The sequence below is a fragment of the Podarcis raffonei genome, chromosome 13 (genome assembly GCF_027172205.1).
Source record: "Podarcis raffonei isolate rPodRaf1 chromosome 13, rPodRaf1.pri, whole genome shotgun sequence".
In the NCBI taxonomy this organism is placed as follows: Eukaryota; Metazoa; Chordata; class Lepidosauria; order Squamata; family Lacertidae; genus Podarcis; species Podarcis raffonei.
The window spans coordinates 43,727,553-43,755,547 of record NC_070614.1 but is presented as its reverse complement, the minus strand read 5'-3'; the positions used below and the strand labels follow the sequence as shown (position 1 = coordinate 43,755,547).

Here is a 27,995-nt window from a genome sequence, read left to right as displayed (position 1 = left end):
CAGAAACACACACAAGACAGCATTGCACAACAAGGGTTATTTCCTTTAGGCCTTTTTTATGCGTTTAATTACAAAAGAACATTCCCACCACTCCCCCAAAGTACATATCAAAAATATAAAATGCCAGCCACTCCTCCGCAACAAGGAAAACGCTGGGGGGCTGTTAATTAACCCTTACCATTTCCGATCCCTGAGTCTCTGATCACAGTCTCAAGGAGCAGGATTTAAGGAAGGTGGGAATCAACATTAGGCATAACTACTGTCTCTCCAAATTTCAAAACACCCTATTAAGTTACTGTGGTACACTTCATTTCCTTCTTTGAGCTTTCTGCTCTCTACCAGCCTCACACAGATGCCCGATTATTTTGGGGGGGAGATGAATGCTTTTAAAAACAGCTGCTATCAACTCTGAGTTGCCAATCCCCCGTTTGTAGTTCAGTGGCGGCACCCTCTCTCAAACTGCCTAACTGCGTATTCTCCACTTGATTGAAAACTCATCACCCAGATAATGCAAACTGTTGGCTCAGAAAAGCTGGGATTCTGAAACCCGAATAAATGTTAAAGAAATAATTTTGAATACTTTGACTCATTTTGCATAAACATCCCATTTCTGCTAAATGTGGAGAATGGAGTCACGGTGACAGTTGAGATTGTGCAAGGCAGCCAGCATCCTCACATTTTCTAGAATAGTCCTCGTAGGCTTAGGGCCTAGAACTCTGATTTTTAAAAAAATCACTGTGATTGTAAGGGTGCAGAAAGAGCTCACAGGACTCTCAGCTGCAGAGCAAGCCTAGCTTCACAAATGTGCATACCGGCCAATCAAAATTCTGGATGAATTATATCAGGCTTATCTGTCTCCTATGCTGCCACTTCAGACAGCTTACCTACTTTATTATAAAAAGGTACTGGATTGACCTTTATTAATTCAACACCTTCTTGGTTTTGTTTTTTAAAAAAGTTAATGTGCAAAACTGCTCTGAGGATGCAGGGGGGGTCCTGGCTGCGTCACAAGCACTAGCCAATCAGCACTGTGCACAGCCAGTTTCTGCTGCAAGCTCACAGAATACTTCCCTCCGCTTCCCACTCACCTGGTCAACTCTGGAGAGGAATACACATCTCTTTTGAGTGAAGGTAGGAAGGCCATTTCCAAAGCAGCCCATTGCTCTGAAAACATTATGTGCTTCTTCACCTATTACAATAACCCTTGTAAGGGAGAGTGTTCATGAGGACTAGGGACTACGGTTAGCACCAGTGACACATCTTATGGCTTTTTCTCCCGACTGGAAACGATTTCCCTCCCCGTGGACCAACTTGGAAACAGATATATTGAAGGTGGGAGGACAACAGTGGTACAGTTCCTTTCCCATTCCACACACATCAGCAGCTTCTTCAGTAAGGGCACAATTATAAAATAATTCCAGAACAAGGAAACTGGCAACCATCGAGGAAAAAATTTGTCACGACTGTTCTTCAGAAGGATCACTGCACCACAGGAGATGACGGGTGGAGAGGGTGGTACATGAGGGGTCTCCATATGTTGCTGCTCAACTCCAACATCCATCACCCTGGACCACAGGTCATGTTGGTTGGGGCTGATGGGAGAACATCTGGAGAGCCATGGGCTTCTCATACCCACAGAATGGCCTACCGAAGAGTCCCCCCAGAGCATTGGACAAGGAATACCTTCAAGCAAACAACAGAACCTGGGAAATGTACTGGCATGGATAGGGAACTTGGGGCCCTCTAGATGTTGTCAGGACTCAGCTGCTGTCTGTCTTGGCCAACACGGCCAACGGTCAGGGTTGATGGGAGCTGGAGTCCAGCAACATCTGGAGGAGATTCCCCAGCCCTGATATAATGACACATTCCAGGCTCAACACTCCTTGACAATGCCCTGAAGCAACTGAACAAATGCAGGAGAATTTACACGACACTTCCCTGCCACTGCAAGGCAAGATCAGGAATCAGGGGCATTCTGCCTTTTGAGAGCAACTTTCCTTGCGCTCCTACTCATCTAGCCAAGGAACCTTCTGATAAGGTTCTGCAGGCAGAGCCAGCCCACCCATGAGGTAAGGGGATGCAACCACCTCGGGGTAAAACAAGGGCAGCAGATCTGGCCTCCAAGGAATGCATCGCCTGCTACTCCTTGTAGGCCGGATCTATCGCTTCCTCAGTCCCTCTTGTTGAATAGGAGGTATTGCTGGTCTCCTTCCATCCTTGTTCCCAGCACAGATCGTTATCCACCCTCCCTGATGTAGATCTTCACTAGTCCTTTCCTCCCTGGCATTTTGTGGTTCAGCTCAGGTGCCAAAATGTCTCGGGCCAGCCCTGTCTCCAGGAACCTATGGCACAAGCCATTTCGGAAGTCGTTTAGACATCACCACTAAGGAGAAACTTGGAGCCCTTCTCAATGCCAAGGGAAGATGGGAGGTGGTTTGGATGGACGGACATGGCCGAGAGCAAGTGGAGAAAATGCACAGTAGACTGGACGGATGAGCAGAAGGGAAAGGGCAATCTGGCAAATGGAAGGCCTCACCTAGATGGCCAGGGCTGGGCTATGGAATTCATTGCAACAGGGCCCCACACTGGCCAATATTTAAAGGAGTCACAAGATAAGGTTGCTCTGGGCCATGACAGCCAGATGTGCAAGCCCACTTCTCGGTCCAGAATGATACATATCTCTGAGCACCAGATACTATGAACAAAAACAGGTGGCCACAACAGTGGTAGCTCTGCTGGTGAGCTTCTTTCGAGGCCTCTTCTGCCAGGACGTCCGAGAACAGGGAGCCACTGCCTTGATCCACCCATGGCCATTCTGAGGCTGATTTTGCCCTTTATGGAAGCATTGGCAGGAAAAGGAAAGGAGTGGCGGAATGAATGAATAAAAAGGATAGGCAGGAAAATGTCAGAGGCAAAACTCATGGACGCAGAGAGTCCCTGAAAAGTGGCCACTCAGGGTGATCTTTGGTGTTGCCAACTTTCTCTGGGTCAAAGCTCCAGGTTTCTCTTGGAAGATCTGAGCGCCCCGCAATCCAGCGGCATCTCAGCTCCGCCTGCCTTCGCAGGAGGGCTCGGGGAAGTCGCTTAGGTCCCTGCCGATGATCTCGGTTACTGTGGAGAGAAAAGAGGTCAATGTGGGCGAGATGGAGAGGGCTTGAGAGAAGCCTTGTAAGTGCTGAGGGAGCTTAGTGGCAAACTATTCAAGGTCCCCCCTGGGGCTTGGGGAGGAATTTGTTTGTTTGCAGCAGACAGATATGGTCCTCTTGCGCCTGCTTGTGGGTTGGTGTGCAACTCCTAGTCAGATCATGCAGTTCTCTGGATTCTGCTATGCATTTCTGATGCGCAAAAAGTGTGCACAAAATTACGCCTTTTATGTAAAAGACGTGCAAAACATGTGGGTTTCTTTTACATGTGAATGCACTGAAAAGTGCATATTTTAACCTTAAAAATATGTGTTTTAAGTAAGAAGTGTGTAAGTTAAAAGGCTAATCTGTGCATTCTCTAAAACACACACAATGGAATAGACCTATGGCTGACCTCCAAAGAGACAAAAAAGAGGGACTGAATTAGTTGCTCAGCCTGTCCTTACCCAAAGCTCACCTAAGCAAGTTCATGACCTAGGCAAATTGAAATTTCTTAATTTCTCTATTCAACATCTGCAATAAGAGAAAAACACCACCAGCAGTGCTGCTGAGTTTATGTTTCCTGGGGCCACTTGCAGCCTAGGACAGGTGAGGCAGATCAGCAGGTGGAACTTGCAGAATACGGTGGCCTGGGATTGCAGAGGTGACACTTGCATGCTCCATACCCTCCTGACACCTGGGGCCTCCCCAGGCATCCTTTTTTTAATTATTTACTGTGCATACATGATGACTTATGCTCACAATGCTATCGGGGTGGTTAGACACAATCCTGCTTAATCAGTGCACATTCATAACCTCCTGCTGAAATCCTGTAAATTCTGAATACCACAAACATTTTTTCTACCCTGCTTTTGTTGTACAGACAGCAGTAACAAACAAAAGCAGACGAAATCCACCATGAAAATACACTATTACTGTGTCAAGAGCATAGAGATGTACCTTGGATCCCGAACACCCTGGAACTCGGACGTTTTGGCTCCCGAGGGCCGCAAGCCCGAAAGTGATTGTTCCAGTTTGCGAACGTTCTTTTGGAATCTGAACGTCTGATGGAGCTTCCGCAGCTTCTGATTGGAAGCAGGAGCTTCCTGCAGCCAATCAGAAGCTGCAATTTGGTTTCCAAATGTTTTGGAAGTTGAACGGACTTCCGGAACGGATTCCATTCGACTTCCAAGGTGTGACTGTATTGAAAAAAGCATCCACAATAAACCACTAGTCTGGGGCGGTCCATAAAAAGGTAAAGGGACCCCTGACCATTAGGTCCAATCATGACCGACTCTGGGGTTGTGGCGCTCATCTCGCTTTACTGGCCAAGGGAGCCGGCGTACAGCTTCCGGGTCATGTGGCCAGCATGACTAAGCCACTTCCGGCGAACCAGAGCAGTGCACGCAAACGCCGTTTACCTTGCACTTCGTGCTTAAGAAATGCTAGGTTGGCAGGAGCAGGGACCGAGCAACGGGAGCTCACCCCGTCACGGGGATTCGAACCGCTGACCTTCTGATCGGCAAGTCCTAGGCTCTGTGGCTTAACCCACAGCGCCACCTGCATCCTGGGGAGGTCCATAGATTACCACGATTCTGACAATATCTATCTGTCTGTCTGTCTGTCTATCATCTATCTATCTATCATCTATCTATCTATCTATCTATCTATCTATCATCTATCTATCTATCTATCATCTATCTATCTATCTATCTATCATCTATCTATCTATCTATCATCACCTGTAAATATCTCAAGAGAAGACACAAAGACATGTTTTTGTTTCCCCCGCCCCCTTCACAGCTCTAGCTATACCTTCCTCCAGCGTGATCCCGTGGATGGGCAAGTTATCCCGGAAGCCACCATCGAATCCCGATTTCTCCAGCTCTTTGGCGCTATGTTCTTGGGACCCCAGCTCCGGATCTGTCCATTCCGGAGTCCTCTCCCCGCTACGGTTCTCTCCCCGCCCCGGTGGCTGAGCGCCGAGTTGTGGGCTGGGAGGCTGGAAGTGGGGCGGGCGGCATTCTAGGGCATGGAGATGGGGCAGGCCCGCTGGAGACAGGAGCGGCACAGAGAGGTTGATGCCCCTATAGGCCTCGTTTTGAGGGAAACGGAAGGCAGGGTTGTAGCGGTTGGGGGAGGAGAAGGAGCAAGGGTTCCAGTCGGGGCCGTAGGGGGAGCACGGCGGGGAGCGCTCAGGGCAGTAAGGGAAGGGGGGTCTGGAGGGAGAGAAATCCATGGCGCCCTGTGCCGGCTGTAGTGGAAAAGGAGAGCTCTGAGTGGTGTGGGCGAAACCACGGTGTGGGGCATCTGGGAGTGCTTCTTCTTTGAAGATCACTGGAGGAGATGGGTGGGTTGAAGAGGAAAGGGAGGGGGGAGAAAGAAAAACCATCAATATCACTTTTAGCAGTCATAAAGGACTGACCCCTGACCATTAGGTCCAGTTGTGACCGACTCTGGGGTTGCGGTGCTCATCTCACTTTATTGGCCAAGGGAGCCGGCGTACAACTTCAGGGTCATGTGGCCAGCATGACTAAGCTGCTTCTGATGAACCAGAGCAGCGCACGGAAACGCCGTTTACCTTCCCACCGGAGCGGTACCTATTTATCTACTTGCACTTTGAGGTGCTTTCGAACTGCTAGGTTGGCATGAGCAGGGACCAAGCAACGGAATTCGAACTGCCGACCTTCTGATCGGCAAGTCCTAGGCTCTGTGGTTTAACCCACAGCGCCACCCGCGTCCCATTTAGCAGTCATACACCCCCTCAATATTCCCCCCCCCATTTCCAGTTTGCACTTTGACGTACCTGGTAAGTATTTGAAGGCCTGAGCAGGGCTCCTTTTCCTGCGTCCGTTGGAGACGTAAAAATAGGTCTGAACAGGCCGAGACACTCGTTTGTTGCTGTATTCGGGGACGGTGAGGGTCAGCGAGGCCTGTGGAATCAGGAAAAAAGCAGCAGATGATGTGTTGCATGGCCTTACTCAAGTAAAAAATTGCCAAACGGAGGTTCGCCTATCCATATAACCAGCCACAATTCATGAGCAGGTGTTTACGGAAGCACTTCGCAAAATCATTTCTGGGTTCCCTCGTATCATCTTCCTGCTCCTCATGAAAAAATCCAAACCTGACTGTTTCCAATTCCAGAATGAGAGGATATACACACTTTCAATCCCACTCTGTGTACAAGCTCAAAGCGGACGCCACCGTCAGCCATTCCACTGGGCCGCAGATGAACTAAAGATGAAATGGCAAGGCCGACTCCATCAGCTCATCTGGGAACAACTGCCATTCGACTCCCCATTTCCAGACCAGCCTCTGTCAGTGACTGTTCCACTTGGCAGGATTTGATTCCTTCCCACCTTATTTCTCTATCCCTTCTATATCCCATCTATTTCAATGTTAATTGTTTTAATAATAATAATAAATCTGACTCGTGCTGGGGAGGGGCATCCTGAGGCCCTTCAGATGCCACTGGAATCCAGCCACAAATGATAGGCGTGATAATCCAACAGAACCTAGACAGTTTCCCCTTCCTGGACGTTGCATGTATCAGTAGAAAAACCACCAGGACTTATTTCCCTGAACTGAATCTCTAGGAGTCTTTATACCTTTTCCTGGCAATAATAATTACCATCAAGGAGGTTTTTTAAAAAACAAACAAATCAGCTGTTCTCCAATAGCAAAGACTCATTACTTGTCTCTGTGTGATCAGCGTAATGGTCCAGCCCAGGATTTCCCTGCTGTCATCCAGATTCAGTAAAAGTCTTTCCCTGTTCCCCACTAAATGTGTTTCATAAACCTAGCCCCACTCCTGACAGGAAAAAGCCAGGCTGCAAATTCACTTCCCACGTGAGGAGATCACTGTCCAGAATTCTCACCTCTGTGCTTTTCAGCCGATTGACATTTGCCTCTTCCTCCCACTGGAGTTTTCCATCTGAAGCAAAACAGCAACAACAAAAGCAATTGACCAATATCAGATGGAGGGGAGGGCCTATTAACAAGGATGATGAGGGCAGGGGATTGAAAGGTGTTAAAGGCTTGTTGTATTTCTCTGGAGAGCACACCAACTGGCCGTGCAGGAGACAGCCATCATCTGCTATTTGTCCCCAGCATCTGGTACACTGCCCCAGAAGATGGATGCTCCATCTCTCAGTTGTCATGACTGACCCGTGCTCCAAAGCAATCAAAGGCCAAGCTGCCGCCCCATCGCCACGAGTTAAAAATTGCGCATTGCTTACCGGGGCCTCTTTCAATGAAGACAACTTTCGATTCGGGCAGGAAGTTAGCACCAGTTATCACCATCGCTTCTCCGCCATGTACTGAGCACGCACTGAGGCTGTAGTTTTCCACTTGGGGGAGCTCCTGAGCTGAGCGCTGGGCTGCGGGCAGGAGAGGAAAGGGGGAGGTCACAAAGGAGAGATCACCTTGCACAAGCACAGCCCCATTTTAGAGGAATTGAGGCAGTGCTCCATTAAGAGGAATGAAGAACCGAATACACCCAGTGTACAAGGGAACTGCCTCCCCAAACCCACCCTCCCTCTTTCTCTCTAAAATCCACCTTTTCCATGATGCCTCTGGCCTAGCCTCTTATGAATCAGCCGCCATTTTGTGCTCACAACTGGATCAGCATAAGTTGGCCTAATCAGCATTGCACTCTGGGAAATCACCTTTGTTTTTCTTGATCTCTTGATATGAGTGCATTCAGATGAAGGGATTATTGCATTTATAACGCTAACACTTCCGTCCCAATTTCTAACAGTTCCTTTTACAACGCATTACATCTTGCTCCATGTGACTTTTTGATCAATACACCAAGTCACAATGCATTATTTTTCACACCAGTGCATGGTGTGTGACACCACCGCATCGCCCTTTATGCATGCATGCGCTTCTATATAAGTCCATGTAACTCACAGGCCTGTGGACTCCACATTTGTGTGTTCCCCAGGGGGCACTGTTGCACTGATCATCTAAACCACACTATACATTTAGCGTAGCATTATACCACTTCAAACAGTCATGGCTCCCTCTGTGCAAAGAATCCTTGGGGGCTGTAGTTTTCTAAGGGTACTGAGAGAGTTGCTAGGAGACCCCTTACAGAGCTACAATTCCACAGCACCCTTAACAAACTACAGCTCCCGTGCTATTTTTTTTTTTTAGGAGGGCGCAACAGTTAAGTGGTATTAGAGTGTTTTCAATGTCTGGTGTGGATGCGACCTTAGGATTTGGGCTGACCTGCAGCTACATGGAGGCTTGCTTCTCACATACACATACACACATGAGAGACCCCCAGAGGGCACTCACAGCACTCGATGGGTACAGAGGCAGTCTGGATAGAGACCACCTTGCCATTTCCTTGTGGGACGTGGACCCGGAAGACCAGGCGCACCCGGGTGTTCTTGCGCCCGATGTCCGTCTCCCCCTTGCGCAGCTCAATGTCCGAATTCCGTAGCTTCAGGATCCCAGCGCAGTCAATACTGGTGAAGGGGGGAAAGGGGAGGGGGAGTTGTCTGTGAATCCACGGCAGTTCACTGTTCATGTTATGCACCTCCTTCTCAAAACATGGATGGCAAATCTCAGTCCTGTGGGTTAAATAGGCCCATGTTGGGCCCTTGGGACCCTAGCCACACCCCTTCCTGCCAGGCCTGCTCTGCAGCCTCCTCAAGTGCTTTTGCCCGGCCAGAATGTTCCATCGAACTCTGGTGATGCTTCTTGCTCATCTGGATGGAGGGATAAGCAAGAAGCATGGCTCCTGTACTAAGCTAAACATTGCATTTGTTGCTCCTCCCCGTTTTTCCTTCTGGATCTGCCCTCCAGATCTGGGACCTGCCCCCAGTGGGTAGCTCCTCCCCCTTGTGCTTGTGGCTCCACCCACCGCTGGCATGTGGCCTCCAGAAGGCTGCCTGGAAGAAAATATGGCCCTTGGGCTATAAGGGTCCCCCGCCCCACCTGAGAATAGTAGAGAAGGAAGAGTCTCTTAGATCATCAGCTTCTGTCTCCTAACAGCATCAGAATCCTGCCTAGAGCTGAACTGAAACTACACACACATTTGATAACTAGGACACATTTTGCCTTGGAAAAAATCAGGGTCACTGCCAGGTTTGGGTTACTCTCTGCAAGTGCCCTCTTCTATTCCCCCAACACAGGGTTTTCTTTTCGTTTTTCTTTCTTTTCAATGGGTAGATCAGAACACATTGGCGAAGTACAGCCACCCAACATTTTCTTTTCCCCAGAACGCCTTGATCCCCACTGCACTGCAAACCCAAAGGCATTATGGGGTGAAGAAAATGCTGGAAAAGAACATGGCAGGCAACAGCTGCACGGGTTTTATGAAAAGGAAGTTGGAGACCTGCAAAAGCTCAACTGGGCCCTGGCACTTGCCTGACCATGATGGGTGCTAGCGCCTGTTGACGATCCAGTACTCCTTTCTAAAACTCATTAATCCCAAAGAACCCACAAAACAAGAATAATGGGTGCATTCAATTTGAGAGTGGCACGGAATGGAACCTGGGGGAGGGTCTACCTTGTTGCCCTGTAAATATATTACCTTTCTGAAATTGCCCAAACCCACCTCCCTATGTGTTGTAAACGCACTAAGTATGTTCATCCAACACAGGATTGGTTGCTACTCCCTGTTAAGCATCTATAAAGGTAAAGGGACCCCTGACCATTAGGTCCAGTCGTGACTGACTCTGGGGTTGCGGCGCTCATCTTGCTTTACTGGCCGAGGGAGCCGGCGTACAGTTTCTGGGTCATGTGGCCAGCATGACAAAGCGACTTCTGGCGAACCAGAGCAGCACATGGAAACGCCGTTTACCTTCTCGCCAGAGTGGTACCTATTTATCTACTTGCACTTTGATGTGCTTTCAAACTGCTAGCTTGGCAGGAGCAGGGACAGAGCAACGGGAGCTCACCCCATCGCGGGGATTCGAACTGCCAACCTTCTGATCGGCAAGCCCTAGGTTCTGTGGTTTAACCCACAGCGCCACCCACGTCCCATTAAGCATCTATACTTAGTTGCAAAATCAGGTTTGCTACTACGTAAGGAGGGATTTCCATATTTTTTAATAATTGGGCATATTTGCCAACCACATCAACCCCCCCCCTTCGAAAGCCCTGCAAAGCAATTCTTACTTGGCAGCCATGTTATTCTCAGGCAGCAGGGACATCTCAAGGACCTTGGTGCCATTGATGATGGATTCATAGCTCGTGGTGGCAACCATTTTGCCAGTGATGCGGTGCACTTGGTAGAAGGCATGGGGACGCAAGTTCCGCTCATCCGCCGTGCCGATGAACATTTGTAAGGTAAGGGGCTTCTCATCATAGCCTAAAAGCTGGGGTGGAGAGTAAAGGAGAATGGTAAGCTTCTCTGAAATAAAACATCTCATCTCATTGCCATGACCATGAACCAAGCTTTTGAGTTCGTCTGAGGATGTGGCAAAAGCAGTGTGATGATTGCCGCCCCTCTAGGAGAAAATAGTCACCCCAGACATTTTCCTGCACGGCCAAAGCGACTTGAGCGATCATCCCCGCTAAGATCTGGCCACCATCCCCAGCCAATGCATTCTGTAATGGGACATCTCACACGTGAATTTCCCCGTCCACTTCTGAACATTCTGTGACGCTGCGTCATGGCAGATGCTCTGTATGTGGCAAAGGGGTGGCCCGGTTCATTTCCTTGCGAGAAGAACCCGCAATGGGTGGTCACGGATCTGCATGTTTTAAAAGTCCCAGTTTCAAATTCCTGGCCATCACCACTTCAGAAGGTTCAGAGACAGCAGGGCTAGGAAACAGTCTGTCCAAGACCCTGTGGCTATGATGTCACAGAATGTTCATAAACACTTAGCAGCTGAAGGAGAAGGTTCGGCTGTCATTAAAAAAAAAAATCACTGCAGTGGATATGAAATATGCTTGCTTCAAATTCTCCGGAGACTTTATTCAGTCTTAAAAAATAAAAAATTCTGGGTGCTGAATTAAGTTCTGCAATCACAGACCTGGAAGGTGGGCCTCTATTCCATGAAAAGAGCTCTGTGTGTCTTACATATTGATTACTCCCTGTCTCCACCACCTCCTTACCAGCCACCCTCTTTGGCAAAGGCCACTGCAGCTGGAGACATCGGTGGTCTTGCCTCAGGGACGCCCAGATGTTTCCAATCAGAGGCCAAGACTTCCAGCTGCAGTCGATTTGAGCCTTAAAGGAAAACGCTCCGTTTTTACCTCTCCCCTCCCCACTCATGCCATGAAAGATGGAAGGATCTGAGGCCTGAAGGATTGTGGGGGCAGTGGAAGCGGCCTTGGAACCTGCAGAAACCTATGCCAACTTTTGGAAAGGGCGGGGTGGGGCATGGGAAGCAGGGAGATGGCAGGAGAAAGGGGGCGCAGCTTTAGGAAATGGAGGGTTTGCCTCTCTGCAAGGAAGGGCAAGTTCTGAACGGCGGCAGAAGAGGAGTGGAATTTGCCAGAAAGCATATGGAGAAAGGGGTGGGGGTATTTGTCCCACGTGCGCACATACAAACACTCCACACTCCGACTTGCTATCCCTAAGAGTGACGCAGAGGGGCTGGATGCAGGAGGAGACCAGCGCTGCGAATCTGAAACGAGAGCGTGGGAAAGGGCAGCCCCGAGATCCTGGTTACAGGGGAATGTGATGGGGAATGGAAGGGGAAGGATACACACACAAAAACGGGAGTTGGGGGGGGCAGAGGCAACGAGAAGAGAGAAAGGATGGACCTCGGCTTTTCATGCCAACCTCCCCCCACCCCAGTCCTAGGAAAATGTACATATAGATCTCCACATCGTAATTTGAGGAAACTAGGATACAAAGAGATGGAGTACAGTATAGGGAAAGTTGCAATCACAGCACAAAAACACGCACGCACTGATCAAACCTTCCTGTCACTACAAGAACAAGCAGGTCAAATATCACCCCCTCACTCTCATAAAGTCGTGGGTTGGTTCTGTTTTTTTAAAAAAGTTTCAACCTTCCCACTTATTTAAAAGGCACTCATCTAAATTTAGCGGGCAGCTATTTCACAATTTGTTGCAAACAAAATCCGTGACATTTGTCTTTCCTTCTTTTCCTTTTTTTGGCCCCCGCAAGCAGCCTTTGAAGTGGGAATAGTTTTCATCTTTCAAATTTCTGGATGGAGACTTTCAAACCAGCCCTCAAAGAAAAGAAAATTAAAAGAAAAGGAGGAAGTTTCCCTTCTGGATTAGCTTGACTGAAAATGCTGAGATATTTATATATATTTAAAAAAAAAAAAACTACGTTGACAACAAGCTCCCTGGAGGCTGGGGGCAGAGGAGAGGGCTTTTAAAAATAACAACAATACCAGAAAATCAAAAATGCATATGAGCTCTTACGGAGTAAATGGTGTCGAAAGCAAAGCTGGCTTTACCTGGCTAAATGGCAAAGGTGGCAACCAACCCTCAGCCTGAAAGCCTTACTAGCTCCTGTCCCAAATATGGAGGTGGAGCCTGTGATTATGTGGTGAGAATAAATATACTCTACACATGCTCAGGTGTACTCTCGGCCCACTTTTAAGACGAAACCATGATACATAGAAGAGTGCATTATTGCCTTTTCCACATTACCATACATTTCAATGCTCCAGAAGTTTTTGAACTCCAGCTCCCATCAGCCCCACCCACCCAGCAGGGCCAAAGTTCATGGGATAATGGGAGTTGTTGTCCGATGACTTCAAGGCCATGAGTTCCCTATGCCTGGCCTACAGTCGTTTTGTGAGACTGTGGTTGCAGGAGAGATGCGAAGTGGGGACTTTTTTTTAGTTCATTGTCCCTCCACCCACCCACCCAACCCCCTGGTCCCATTCTTATCCCAGTTCTTGTTAGCTCCCCCCACCCCTCAGATACCTTCACCACAGGGTGTCCTCCTGGAGCGGCCTTCACAGCACCCCGGCTGCCCTCCGTCTCGTAATGGGCTCGGTGGTGAGTTCGGGGCTGCACCTCGATTTTCAGCTCATACTGTTCGTATTGACTGGGGAGAGGCCAGTCCAGAGGGGGGAGAGCAGAAGACCTGGGGAATGGGCGAAAGGAAGGACCGTGAAGTTGACGACTTAGGCACTGGAAGTGACCGCGTCCGACCTCCTCCTGCTCGCAACCCAAACAGGAATGCAGCAGGGGACTCGTGTACCTTTAATACATAGCTGCAACAAAGAGGAAACTGGAACACAAGAAGCTGTTAAGTAACAAACCACGTTATTTGTCTACCTAGCTCGCTCAGCATTTTCTACTCTGATTGACAGGATCTCAGGCAGCGGTCTTTTATGGCACTTGCTCCTTTGAACTGAAGATGTCAGGAATCAAACCTGGAACATCACACACATAGAGCATGCGATCTACCATGATGCTGTGGCTTCTCTTCCAATGGATGGTGGGTGAAGCTCCCCCCATCCTGGCTGCAAAAGGATGGCAGGGGAAGATGGCACTACCAGAGTTCATGCTTCAAAACAACTATTAAAAAGGCACATAAGATTTGACCAGCTAAATTTCTCCCCACCTACAACGCTCACAGGCACTCAGTGCAGAACCTCCAGCCTCCTTTCCCGAGTTTGCAGTTAGTAATATTTAAGAACATAAATTGGAAGGCTTGCAAAGGGATCTACAATGAGTTACTAGCCCTCATGTATTTCAAATATATATATTTTTTCTCTTGGGTTGCTCATCACCAATTATGAGCTTGCCGTAGCTGAGGGGCTAGACAGAGGCCAGATAACTTTTCACATTGGCATTCATCCAGAGCACACTCCTGATGAGTACGCATTTCACACTTCTCTTGCGCCGGATCATGATCCCTGCTGGATTCAGATTTAAGAACCATATCATGCAACCATCCTCTCTTACATGGTGGCCAATCAGAGGCCCTTGGAAGCCCACAAGGAGAGCATAAAAGCATAGGAACATAGGAAGATGTACTACAAGTCAAATTGTATACAGTATAGCTCATTATTGTCTATAGAGACTGGAATCAGGTATCCAAGGTTTCAGAAAGGGGCTTCTCCTAAGGATTACCTGCGGATGCCCAAGGATTACCTTCTGCATGCAAAGCAGATGCTCCACCACCAAGCTATAGTCTTTCCCTTCGCAGTTTGTCCACAGTAGCTTGTATCTAGAGATTTTGTTGTTTAGTCGTGTCTGACTCTTCGTGACCCCATGGACCAGAGCACACCAGGCACTCCTGCCTTCCACTGCCTCCCGCAGTTTGGTCAAACTCACGTTAGTGTATCTAGAGATATGCAGCTTCAAAACATGATCTGTTTTGCCATCATAGCGAACCGCCATAGCTAGATCAATTCTCCGTGAATTGGTCCATTGCAGAGAGGGGAAAGGTTCGGAATGGGGCAACCAAAACAATCAAGGGAAGGGAGGAATTACCCTATGAGGAAAGGTTGCAACCTGAGTTTGTAGCTCAGAATTTGAGGTAGCACCATTGGTTAGAGTGTGGTGGCGCTAACACCAGGGTCGCAGGTTTAATCCCTGCACGGGACAGGAGTTGGACCAGATGATCATCAGGGTCCCTTCCAATTCTATAGCTAGAGAAAAGTCAAGTACGAAGAGGCATGATCGAAGTTTATAAAATGTTGGACGGCATGAAATGGATGGAGAGAAGTTTTTCTCAAATGAAGCTGAACGATGCTAGACTCGGGGCAGACAAAAGAAAGTGCCTCTCCATTCAGCACATCATTAAACTGTGGAACTCTCTCCCACAAGAAGTAGTGATGGCCACCATCCTGGATAGCTTTAAATAAATAAACAAATTGTGCCCCGCCCATCTGGCTGGGTTCCCCCAGCCACTCTGGGCAGCTTCCAACAAAAATGAAAAATACATTAAAATGTCACACATTAAAAACTTCCCTGAAGTTTGCCTTCAGATGTCTTCTAAATGTCAGGTAGTTGTTTATCTCTTTGACATCTGATGGGAGGGCGTTCCACAGGGCGAGCGCCACTACAGAGAAGGCCCTCTGCCTGGTTCCCTGTAACTTTACTTCTTGCAGTGAGGGAACCGCCAGAAGGCCCTCGCCGCTGGACCTCAGCGTACGGGCAGAACGATGGGGGTGGAGACGCTCCTTCAGGTATGATAAGGATATCCATTTGCCCCTAGCCACAGTGACTATCTTCGCCTTCCTGCCAGAGACACTATCCCTTTGAATACTAGTCACTGGAATCACAAATAGACACTGTTACATGCAGGTCCTCTTTGTGAGCTGGCCATGGGACCCTGGCTGGCCACAGTGAGAAATGGACTAGGTGGGCCATAGTTCTGATCCAACAGGCTCTTCCTATGCCCTTATCTAAACAGACCAGTGGCCACCACGTGGCCCCAAATTCAATCTGCCTTATGTGTAACTCCACAAAAGTTACTAGCCTTGCAGAGAGCTCTCTGTCCTTCCTGCAACATTCTGTGGATGGAAAAGTGCCTCTTGCCAACCCCGGACAATGGACTCGGTTTCTATGCTGGCTGCAGAGGAGTGATACAGCTCACTAGCCTGTACAGCAGAGATAATAATAATAATGATGATGATGATGATCATAATAAATTTCTATTTATACCCCGCCCTTCCCGGTTCAGAAAACCCCGCTCAGGGCGGCTAACAACAAATTTAAAACACTTAATTGTAGAAGCAGCATAAAATACAGTATAAAAACATGAATAACAATAAAATTCAAAGTTCAGAAATCAATTTGGGGGAATTCCATCTAATAAGCATTAGATAGTCACCAGGGCTAGCTGGCTGAATTAGTCCTACTTGGGCCAGGAAGGAGGCCAGGAGAGAATTAGCTGTGGGGTCTCAGAGCGGGTAATCTTCATAAAAGGGGAAGGGGAGGAAAGAGAAGGGAAATAAAAGATCAGGCTGAATTCAAATTAAAGGCCAGGCAGAATGGGGATGAGGAACCTGTGGCTCTCTGGCCAATACTGGACTCTGATCGGTGCCAGCTGGCATGGCCAATGCTCAGTGATGATGGGAGCTCTAGTCCTGCAAACATCTGGAAGATTGCAGGTTCCCCATCCCTCCTCTGCAGCCTCCTACATGCAATTGCTTGCCACCACTGGCTAGCAGGCTAGTGTGCTTAAAACACAAAAGGCTGCCGTACTTTGCAAATTAATTGTGCGTTGTACAAAGAAGCCCTCTGGCCTGTCCCAAATGTCAGCCAATCCATGTTTTTTTAGGCAACCCAGCGTTCTAAAGTTATGGGGGAGATGTTGGGAAAGGCAGTTCCTTGTCATTGGCCTTCTCTCCTCCAGGGGTGTCCCTGCAGATGTTTATTGGACTCCCAATTCCCCAACAGCCCCCAGCTATCATGGACAATGGCCAATGATCAGGGGCGATGGGAGTTGTGCTCCAGGAGCATCTAGAGCACCATCTCTGTTGGCTACCTCTGCTCTACACCACGTGTGATCTGATGAAGCTGCCCTTGTAATGATATATTTTAAAAACAACAACTGAAAAGCTTCAAATGTTTTAGATACGGGGTGGACAGAAAGCAAATCAGGAGTTACTGGTAGACCTCTTAGATTCAGCAGTTTGGCACTTGCAAATTTAGTCCCTTTAATGCAGCAGCTCAGCTTCTGCAAGGCTGACCGAAATTGCCAGTATCACCCTTATAGAAACCTCTGCAAACAAGGAGGCAAAATATGCAAGGTCTACTGTATTTTAGTTCTCGTGGGGTTGTTGTCGCAGGCTAACCCATTGCATTCACAAGCTTGGCTTAAGAGATGCTAAGTTCTGCTTTGAAGAAATGGGGGGCTTGGCTTGGCAGGATATTGTTGGCTATGGGCTTTGGAACTGCAAACGGGGCAGAGGAGGGAATGGATGGAGCCCCTGCCCCCGAACTCAAAGGTCATGACGTGGATCCACCATGCAGGAGAAATTCTTCCAATCCAGCTGCTTACCTTAACAGGGAACAAGGCACTGCGTGTTTACGCCAGCTCCCACCCGTCCGCCCCCAGCACCGCATGCAGAGCTGGGGTCTGGGATGTGTAACTGGAGACACCAGCCCTTCTGCCTGGTCTGGTCTGACAAGTTGTTTTTATACAACAGAAACTCTGGCAGCCAAACCACAGAGCCGGCAATGGCGCTGGCAAATTCAAACCGGCTGGCTTAAGGGTGGGAGAGGGAGGGAGCCACGGCTTCCACCCCCAACCGCAGTTCCCGACAACGGCATGCTCAGGTGAAGGTCTTTGGGTGCTAGAGGAAGATAGCTAGGATCCACGCTAGGAGGGCAGCAAGATCTGCAATCGCTGGGGCTGCTTCAGATGCCCTAATTGGGCATTCGTCCTGATTAGCTTGCGCAAAGCTTACGAAAAAGCTAGACGCCTGTGCATTCCTTCTAATTTGTTTGTGGGCAGGTTATATGACAATGAGGGTTCATCTTGATTTGCTTGTGCAGTGGTTATACAATTCCTCAGTGCTATTTTTCCAGGGGGGCAAAGGGTGCCAGAGCTCACCACGAACTTCTCCCATGCTCTCTTAGAATCACAATGGCGCCCACCTGAGAGGTGCCAGAGCTGAGCTCTAGTAAGCTCCTGCTGGGGGGGGGGGGAGCCCAGCATTTCCTCATTGATCATTTGTTCACACTACACGTTTTAGCGCATTTCCCCCATCCCTGTGAACCTGCCAAAAGTCCACTTTTAAAAGGTGGATCTGCTGCTCCAGAGCACTTTAATCCACTTTAAATTGCACAAACCTAAATTTCCACAATCCCGCCTGAAAACTGCAGATAGTCCAGAGGTGAACTAGAGAACTACATGTGAGGAAGATAAGAAACAAAGCCCCATCCACATAATACATTTAAAGCACTCTCATAAAGCTCATAAACGGCCTCGGCCCAGTATACCTGAAGGAGCGTCTCCAACCCCATCGTTCAGCCCAGACACTGAGGTCCAGCGCTGAGGGCCTTCTGGCGGTTCCCTCACTGTGAGAAGTGAGGTTACAGGGAACCAGGCAGAGGGCCTTTTCAGTAGTGGCACCCTCCTTGTGGAACGCCATCCCATCAGATGTCAAGGAAATAAACAACTATCTGACTTTTAGAAGACATCTGAAGGCAGCCCTGTTTAGGGAAGTTTTTAATGTTTGATCTTTTATTGTGTTTTTAATATCCTGTTGGAAACCACACAGAATCCTGGGGACTGCAGTTTGCTAAGGGCTGTTAGGAGATCCCTGCTCCCTTCACAGAGCTACAATTCCCAGACTGGTTTAATAATATGTGTGTGTTAGGGATCTGTCCAACTTGTAACTCCACATTCGCAAAGTCATCCACCTCCAGCTACCAAGATCTAGAGATAAGCATCACAAGACGGATATTCCCATCATGCCTTGCTTGGGAATCTCCCCAAGTCATCTCTCAGGCCACGGTTCCAACCCAAACTCTCAACATCCTTGCATGGAAGGAAGAAGGGGACCATTTATCCAAACTCTAAAGAGCATTAGAGTCTCGGTTTACCTGAACACAGGGCTGTGACCACCAATGCGAGCTTTGGACCAGGCCAGCGGGGAAGGCACTGCCAGGTAATCCATTCCTTCCTTGCGCCCCGCGCCAAGTCCGTAGCCCCCCGTGGTGCCGCTGCCCCCATCCTCCCCATTGCAGCTCCCTTCCTCCTTCCTGGTCAGGGCCACTGTCTGCTCGGTCGAGGTCTTCCGGGCTTTCTGGGGGATGCTTTCGGCCGGCCGGGCTCCAGTACAGTTGAAGGGTGCCGTGTCGCCTCCTGCCTCCACAGTCTCCCCTGGGGTCTCCTCTCCAAGGCTGCCCCTCCGAGAGAGGCACGGCGATGCCGAAGAGTGAGTTTCAGAGCTGGAGTACCGCCGTTTGCCACAGGGCGAAGCTGGCCGCGGGCCCAGGAGCATCCATCCATCCTCTGTGCCCCGGCTCGGGGAATAGCTGGCGCCGTAAGGCTGCCACGACTCGTCGGCGGGCGACCACGGCTTGGGGGAGCCCCGAGGAGAACCCAAGGGGGAACTGAGGGCAAAGCGGGCCGCTGCCTCATTCAGCTCCCGCTCCACATCATCCCCGGCTGGGGCTTCGTCGTCCGAAAAGAAGCTCCAAGGCGAGACACTGCCGCTGCTGGCAGGGCTCGGGGTGAAGAAGCCGGAAGACGGGGTGGTCTCGCGGTAGCCCCCGAAAGCCTCCAGGAGGAGGTAGTCACGAGGCGAGGAGTCCCAGTCGTCTTCCTCAGCCCGCCGGCCTGGCGAAATGGTGGTGATCTGGATGCTGGGGCATTCCAGCACACGGGAGCCTCCGAGGCGGACACGCCGGGCTGGCTGGCTCTCAAAGGTGTCGCCGTCCAAGTCGGCCGGCCGGGGTGGGGGGGAGTGCATGCCTGCACGGCCCCCGCCGAGATGCAGAGGGCAGGGGATTCCCAGGGGAGAGGTGTAGGGAGGCGGGTCTCCCAGGGCAAGTGAACAGTAGGCAGGGAGGCTGTCTGCATCCAGGTCTGTAAAAAGAGAGATAGAGGGGGAAAAGAAATGAGAACCACCATGTTGGTTGAAAATGATACAGTGGTACCTTGGGTTACATACACTTCAGGTTACATACGCTTCAGGTTACACACTCCGCTAACCCAGAAATAGTGCTTCAGGTTAAGAACTTTGCTTCAGGATAAGAACAGAAATCGGGCTCCAGCGGCGCAGCAGGCCCCATTAGCTAAAGTGGTGCTTCAGGTTAAGAACAGTTTCAGGTTAAGAACGGACCTCCAGAACGAATTAAGTACTTAACCTGAGGTACCACTGTATAGTGTTGGTATTTAACACTGAGGAAACTGGCAAATACCATATTTTTCTGTGTATAAGACGTCCCCGTGTATAAGACGCCCCCTATTTTGGGGGACTAAAAGTTAAGAAAATGAAGTTGTTGAGCTATTTTGTGGGGGGTATTGCAGAAAATCGCTCACCCGCATGACCTGCGTTGCCACTCGCACGCGTCGCAAGAGCCAGCTATCGTACCGCCCAATTGCCAATGTGACAGCCAATCAAAATCAGCACATGCCACAGCCACCAATAACACGCCCTATAGCCGCTGACAATCTCCGGCTTGTGGCAGCAACCTATCCCACGTCCCCACTATGCACTATTCGTGTATAAGACGCACCCCCCCCCCCATTTTTCACATGAATTTTTAATAAACAAACCTAGTCTTATACATGGAAATGTACGGTATGTATAAATCTAAATCAAACAAGTGTTGGATACGCAAACAGAATGAAGGTTCTTTTTATCATATGTGGTTGTCTTGTGGTAAGGTTAAAGCTTACTGGGAAATGCTATATAATAAATTGAAAAGGATGCTTAAACTAACGTGGGGGGCAGAAGCTTTTCTTTTGGGAATTATAGAGACAGAACTACTTAAATTGTATAGAAATTTATTCATGTATGTGACTACAGCAGCAAGAATGTTAATCGCCCAGAATGGAAAGAAGCAAAGGAAGAATGGATACAAAAACTTATGGAATATGCAGAAATGGTGAAACTTACCGAAAGAATAATAAATCAAGGTAACAAACTTTTTATAAAAGAATGGAAACAGTTTATTGAATATTTACAGATAAGTTGCAAACAGATAAAAACATTGGCAGGATTTTTGTAATAACCTGCAGTTTCATAAGAGTATATATTTAAAGTAGATGGTTAAATGAGCAAATTAAATGAATTTGGATATGCAGAAGATATTAAAAAATAAATTTAAGGAACCCCAGAAAGACGGGGAAGGAAATCAAACCTTGCAATGTTAAAATGATTGTAAAATTAAGGAAATGTATGAATTTGAAAGAGGAGAGAGAGAGAGAGAGAGAGAGAGAGAGAGAGAGATTGACCATGTTGGAGTCAATCAAAGGTTTACCTGGCCACAGCATTCTAACAGCTTAGTAAGATCACAAGATAGAGATAGCCATTCCCAGTTATTTGCCCTCCCCCTGCAACTGGCAATCAAAGGTATACTGCTTTCGAACATGGGGGCTACATTCTCCACTAGCTGTTGACAGATGTAGCATGTGGGCACGTTAATAAATCAATAAGGACCAAAACACAATTGTCACATCCATACCATACAATTAAAACACATTTAATGTATATTTAAAACATGTGGTTTCCCCCAAACATTCCTGGGAGCTGTAGCTCTCTAGAGAGGCAAACTACAGTTCCTAGGACTCTTTGAGGGATATCAAAGTGCTTTAAGTGTGGGTGTGACCAATGGAATTTGGAGACCTCAAAGGTGACAGAGGATAATCTAATGTGCAAGTGATTCTCTGTTCAGCTGTCACAAGAGCGATAGAAAAAAATCAAGCTAGCAGGTTTACCATAAGTTTACTAAAAAGTGGCAGATATACTTTTAGGCCAACAGACCACAGATGGGTAGTGATATGAGCACTACCTCTTTCTACTAGTAGAAGGGAACACAATTTGCTAAACTGCATGGAATCCCATGATTGTGTTACACACCAATGCGATGTCTTGTGAACCATCTTTTTTGAAAAATGCAAAAGCTTTCTAGCTTCTATGGCTCTGAAGAGGACCTCAATCTGCATGCTGTTTCACGAAGCAGTAAATGCATTTGGGTATATGTGCAAGTTTCCATTTGAATAACAGTTAAATTTTAAAGAGCCATGTGAGCAGCTCATTTCTATACCAATTGGTCATTGTAAGAGCCTTGCAACAGTAAGAATTTAGTGCCCGGGTACATGCATTTTCCTCTTCCCTCTCCTTCCCTTTTTCCTTTCATGCTGTGCCTTTTTTTTAGATTGTAAGGATTAGTTATTTTTATTGGGAGTTTCCCCCGGTATAAATGACCTGAACGAATTGAGAACCCCCTAGTGAAGCCATGAGCCAACAGAACATCTAACAGTAAGAGAGCAGTGAGGGTCATAGGTCAGTGGCAGAGCATCCATTTTGTTTGGAAAAGGCCTCAGGTTGAATCTCCAGATACGGGTGGAAACACCCCCAGTCTGAAACACTGGAGAGCTGCTGCTGCCAGTCAGTGTAGGGCGAACCAAGGCTTTGACTCAACATAAACTAGCTTATTGAGTTGCTATCTTTCTACCTTCCTCCTCCCCACAGCTAGCAGTAGATGAATTCATTACACCAAATATGCAACCCGATTGTCAAATTAATCCAAGAGAGGGCCTGAGCAATAAAGGGGAACCACCAACAGCAGCAGCAAAAAGGGAGGTTTTTCAGCAACAAAGAATTCTGGAAGGAGGATCCAACTGCCTGCTTTCCTTTTGCCTATGGCATCCTGCATACGTCAAGAGAGAGAGAAAGCAAAGAACCCAAACCCCATGGGATGGATATTAAATATAGCTGGCTGGGGGGGGGGACCCACAAGTCAAATAAATGAAGAGGTATCCTCTTTTTTTTCCCCTAGAAAAAACAAAATACATACACACAGCAAATATTTGGATAAAGATATAAAGAGGAGAAAAAGAAAGAAAGATGAAAGTTGATTTCTTCTTCTCTGCCCTGCAACCCTTTCTCGACTGACAGCTGCTTCTAATTTAAAGCTTCTCTCTTTCTGGTAACACCCACATCCTGGGAAGTGTAGTTTGCTAAGGGTGCTGGGAATTGTAGTTTCAAGAACCAGTGATTGCATAGCTGTTAAGAGTGCCGGACTTAGTACCTGGAAGGCCAGGGTTGAAAACCCTGCTCATCCTCATCTGAATGGGTTAACAAATAAACAACTGAACAAAAAAACTGAACAAATAAACTGAACAAATAAACAAACAAACAAGGCAAATAAACAAGCAAACAAGGCGCCTTTAACAAATTACACTTCCCAGTTTCCTCCTTGACTCTTAAAGTGGTGCAAAAGTGATTTAAAGAGATTGCGTGGCTGTGACCTCTCCGCTCCTGCCACTGCTTTTCGTCATCTTCTCTCTTGGTAGGGAGTGGATCACAGCACCCAAATGGCTCACACCTCAACTCTCCATCCAAGCCAGTCTTGTCACATTACACCAGCTGTTGCCAACCTGGTGCCTTCTAGGTGTTGTGAACTGCAAAAATGGAGCTGATGGGAGCTGCAGGCTGGTGGAAGACTGCACTACACAACCCACCCCCAGCACCCTGTTTCGCTCCACCTTCTGTCAATATTCAGCGGGAATGAGCAGCAACTGTTTCCTGCCTGGGTGGTGCAGCTGGAAGATGTTGTGCGGTATTCGCAGGGCAATGCATGTGTGGGAGAGAATTAAGGGAAATTGGCAAAACCGGAAGGCAGGACAAGAATGAAGGTGGTAGGTCAAGAACACAAGGTAAAGGGAACCCTGACCATTAGGTCCAGTTGTGGCTGACTCTGGGGTTGCGGCGCTCATCTCGCTTTATTGGCCGAGGGGGCCGGCGTACAGCTTCCGGGTCATGTGCCCAGCATGACTAAGCCGCTTCTGGCGAACCAGAGCAGCGCACGGAAACGCCGTTTACCTTCCCGCCGGAGCGGTACCTATTTATCTACTTGCACTTTGACGTGCTTTCGAACTGCTAGGTTGGCAGGAGCAGGGGCCGAGCAACGGGAGCTCACCCCATCACGGGGATTCGAACCGCCGACCTTCTGATCGGCAAGTCCTAGGCTCTGTGGTTTAACCCACAGCGCCACCCGCGTCCCTAGTCAAGAACACAAACACACACACACATAGACTGGCAGCCTTGTATCTGGGAAGGCAAAAAGGCAAACAAAGCTCAAACCGAGACTGCTGCATTGTAACGAAACAGAACCTGCAGGTTCAGAGGCACTCTATCCCAATGTTCTGCCTGCACCAATGGAAATTCCCATAGGTGTCTGGTTGGCAGCTGCTGAGAACTGGGCACGGTGAGCCTTTGGTGCTGGCTGGGGTTGATGGGAGTTGTAATCCAAAACATGAGTTTTGCAAAGGCAGCAGCAGACAATACTGCTCTCGATGGGTCGTAAAGGAAGCTTGCAACGCACCTGGTCAGATTGCATCCTTTATTTTTTGCATTGCCATTTTGTGACTTAAATAAAAACCCCATGAACAGAGGCAGTATATCTTTGAATGCCATGTGCCTAGGATTTTTTAGAACAACAACAAGGTGAGCTGCTGTGCTTGGGAGCTTTCCAGAGGCACCGGGCTGTCCTCTGTTGGAAGCAGGATATCCTGGGCTAAGACGGGCTTTGGTTTGCTCTGCAGCGAAAGCCCCAAAGTGTGGGGTGGCTCCCATCTTGCCACCAGGAGTTGCCCTCCCAGCTTGCACCCGCCTTGGGTTGAGGGGCAGGTGGAGGGAGAAAGCCAAAGGCTCGCCTCCCTTTTTGAGACAAAAGCTTCTGAAAAAGTTTTTTGTGGGGTGGGGGGACGTGGGCTTAGACAGTTCCCCCTGAACTTGGCCTAGTCTTCTCAGGGCCTCCACCCTCTTTTGTGGGCCAGAGACAAGGATCCAGTTGGAGGAGAAAAGGGGGGAGAGAGAGAAAATAAGAGAGACTGTCAGGGAGGGGCCGCCATCTGAACCCAATTAAAGGGCCATTTCCCAAAGCCCCAGGCTCCACTGGCAGGGACCCCCGTTGCCAAGGAAACGGGGCGCAGGCCAAAAGACGAAAAGGAAAATTGCACTGTTGCAGGGAGCTAGTTGAAACCGTATGCGGGAGGCTTGAAGTGTGTCTGCCCCCCCCTTCTTTCCCCACTTGCCGCCATCTCAAAAGCCCCCCCCCCCAACAACCCCAGCTCCCCTACACCCGGGATTTGAAGGCCTTGGATGGGAGCCAGTGTGGAGGGGCTGGATTCTGTGGGATCCCGAGGCCCTCTCAGACCCCATCTGGATTTCATTTGAACCAGACGCCGCCTGCCCAGAGACAGTTTGACCTTTCTCTCTGGAAAAAAAACCCCCAGTTTCCTACCTCCGCCTCGGAGGCTGGCTCATACAGGGGGCTGCCAACCTCCTCCTCACAGCAGCGCCCTCAGCCAGGGTGTGGATATATTTTGGGGCAGCCAGCCCGCTTTCAGCTGAACCCCTTCCAGAAGCACCCCCACAAGTTCAGGGGGCTACAGGGCCAAGAATGTCCCCTATACCAGCTTCTGAGACAGATATTGGGTGGGTGGGGGGAAATGGGAGTTGCAAACTTCTTCTAAGAAAATAAAAGAAGGGGGGAAGGATTTTCCCCCACCATCACCACCCCCACCTCCCATTCTCATTTTTCAAATATGCCTGTGGAAATGCATGTCACGCAACCCACATTTTTCCATTTCAGGATTCAAAGCCTGGATTTGCAAATGTGATATTTTGAGTTTTGAATTCTTCCTTCTGACGTGACCACTTCAAGCATCTGAGAAAGAGGGTTTTGGCCGACAAAAGCTCCTGGCCCAATAAATTGGTTAAAGGTGCCGCTATGCTCCGGGATTACCCTACGCTGCGACAACAAGCTAACAGAAATTAAATTATTCTGGGGTGAATGTTCATCCTGGGGGATTGGGGTTTAAGTTTGGTTTTGACAGGGGTGTTTCTGTGCGCATGAGACAAGTTTCAGACATCGAAAGGGGGGGGGGAAGCTTGGGGAAATACCAAAATTTCTCTTAATTCACGATGAAAATTGAAGAAACGTTTGCAACTAAGGTGCTAGCCCCTAAGAACACATTGGTTCCAACATGTCCTACTGCAAGCGGTTAAGCATCCAGATGACTTAACTGGAGATAAAGCAGTCACTAACTATACAGTGAACAAACACCTGTTTACAGCCTCTCTTGTGTGTGGGCACATATGCATTACCACTAGGATGCTATTATTATGCCGTTTTGAACGTGCAGAAGCCTACTTTTCAAACTGATAGAGGGTTTGGCAGAAGAAAGGAATTATAGTTTCGTTTCATTCTTCTTGGGCATTTTGCACCACCTGTGACTAGATACCCTCTGCCAGATATATATTTCTGCTTGCAATTATTACCAAGCTAGTTTAAGCCCCACTTTGGGAGAGGAGGCAAAGCCTGCTCTCGCCAACTAGGTGGAAAAGAGTACATTCACCAAAGGGACTTAACATAGGAGTAGGGGTGTTAGGCCTAGGGGCCAAATGTGGCCCTCAAAGTTCCTCTACCTGGCCCTCACGATTCTCCCCAGGCCACACTCCTGACTTGCCCTGCTTCAGACTCTCCTTGAGAGTTTTTGCCCTGTTAGAACATGCCCCTGAACTCTGATAAATACCCCCTTGCTTTTCTGGATGTAGGACAGAGAGAGAGAGAGAGAGATGTGTGTGTATGCTTGCAGAAACTAGCCTACTGTATAATAAGGAACTTTGCATTCAAAGTTAGTTTCCCTAACTTGGGCCTCCAGCTGTTATTGGACTACAATTCCCACTATCTCTGACCACTGGTCCTGCTAGTTAGGGATGATGGGAGTTGTAGTGCAAAAACAGCTGGAGACCCAAGTTCTGCTCTAGATATGGCTGGACTCAAGCTACCATCAGCCATTGTAAGGCCTATTGTCTGAGTTGCAGTCCACTTCAAACTGGTCTTTTGACACTTAGGGTGCAGATCTTTAGGACTCATGCTAGTTTTCTGGTTGTAAATTTTATCAACTGTTTTAAAAATTTAAAATAGGGACCCTAGGGTGAACAGAGGGTGAAAAATAAATTTTAAAAATACACCAATAATCATCCAGTAACATCATGAGGGCCACGCAGCCCCCATCCTTGTTTCAGATTAACCAATGTGTTCACAGCTAAACCACAATTTGAACCAAAGATTTTCCAGCTCACAGCTTCCACACACAGCAGCATACACATTAACTCTTTTTGATCAATACTATTTTCTGTATTATTATTATTATTATTATTATTATTATTATTATTAAAGGGTTAACCAGTTATTGGTCCCAGGAACTCAGAAGCTACAAAAAAAACCCCCAACAACCCCACATTCTACGCAAAGTTCAGTGCAACCTGAAAGTTTTCAGATTCCAAAATTTTCACAGCAGCATGATGGGGCGTGTGTGAAACTCGAGACCGATTTCTTCTCTCATTCACTCACGCACTTTCCTCACCAGCATGGGCAGAAACGCAACACCCATCTTTAAAATGATTGCAAATAGTATTAACCATTTGCGTGGGCCGCGTGTTTTAGGGATTCGATTACTCACTCTCGGAGCAAAAAAACACACAGACTCTTCCTGCAGGGAGATGGGAACATTCGTGCCTTCTCCCTCCCCGCTTGTCCTAAAAAGGAAAGGGAGGGGGGACTTTTTCCAGCTACACCAGACACACGCACACAAAAAACTTGATTCCCTCCCCCCATATATTCTCACACCTCCCTCCTTGTAACCAAGCATCACAAGCCCCCATAACAACCCGCATCTCACCTTCCAAGGGGACTCCCATTCCGGAATGCTCCTTTTCTTCTTCTCCAAAAATCAGCTTGAATTCTAAGTCCTCGTCTTCGCAGTTCGCTGCGCCCATTTTTTCCAGGGGGTGGGGGAGAATCGGTGGATGCAGCCTAATAGGGTTGCAAGCCCCTTCCCTCTCCCCCCACCCCTCCAAAAAAATGGGGGGCTGGATGGAGGAGGTTTTGGTTCGATTCACCTCTGCTCTCTCCCTTTTAACGCAAGACCTCTTTCCGCGCCTTCTCCCCCTTTAATATTTTTTTAACAAAAAAATAAAGAAAAACTTTCCCCAAACAAACTTTTCCCTCTCCTCCAGCTGCCCCCCTCCCACTCCCTTCCTCACTGCTGATTGGCTCTTCAGAAAACCCAAACCATGCCCCCATATGTCACTTTAAGCCACGCCCACCACGAAGGGAAGAGGGGAGGGGGGGAGAGAACCCGAACTGGGCTGTTCTATAATCCCCCATCTCACGCTCCCCGAGAAAATGAAAAAGGAACCACCTCCTCCACCCCCTTTCTTGTCCTTCCAGATGGACCAGCCTACCTGGAGCCCATTGGAAGGCAGC

General features: G+C 48.4%; 1 protein-coding gene across 1 annotated transcript; it reads right to left on the bottom strand.

Annotated features, from left to right (window-relative positions):
• Positions 1 to 36: 36 nt before the first annotated feature.
• Positions 37 to 27,927, bottom strand: NFATC4 (nuclear factor of activated T cells 4). Its single transcript, XM_053361466.1, has 10 exons — positions 27,409 to 27,927; positions 18,585 to 19,572; positions 12,996 to 13,158; positions 10,257 to 10,456; positions 8,427 to 8,599; positions 7,361 to 7,501; positions 7,001 to 7,056; positions 5,929 to 6,055; positions 4,938 to 5,459; positions 37 to 3,111 (listed from the first exon to the last, which is right to left on the bottom strand). The coding sequence occupies exons 1-10, from the start codon at positions 27,503 to 27,505 to the stop codon at positions 3,044 to 3,046; spliced, it is 2,535 nt and encodes an 844-aa protein (XP_053217441.1). The 5' UTR covers positions 27,506 to 27,927; the 3' UTR covers positions 37 to 3,043.
• Between the last annotated feature and the right edge of the window lie 68 nt (positions 27,928 to 27,995).

Excerpts from the sequence above, each read along its gene's own strand:
- NFATC4 (XM_053361466.1), bottom strand. The coding sequence starts at position 27,505 with ATGGGCGCAGCGAACTGCGAAGACGAGGACTTAGAATTCAAGCTGATT. Across the intron at positions 19,573-27,408 it reads AATGGGAGTCCCCTTGGAAG|ACCTGGATGCAGACAGCCTC; the intron begins GTGAGATGCGGG and ends CTCTTTTTACAG. Across the intron at positions 10,457-12,995 it reads GAGGACACCCTGTGGTGAAG|CTTTTAGGCTATGATGAGAA; the intron begins GTATCTGAGGGG and ends TCTCCACCCCAG.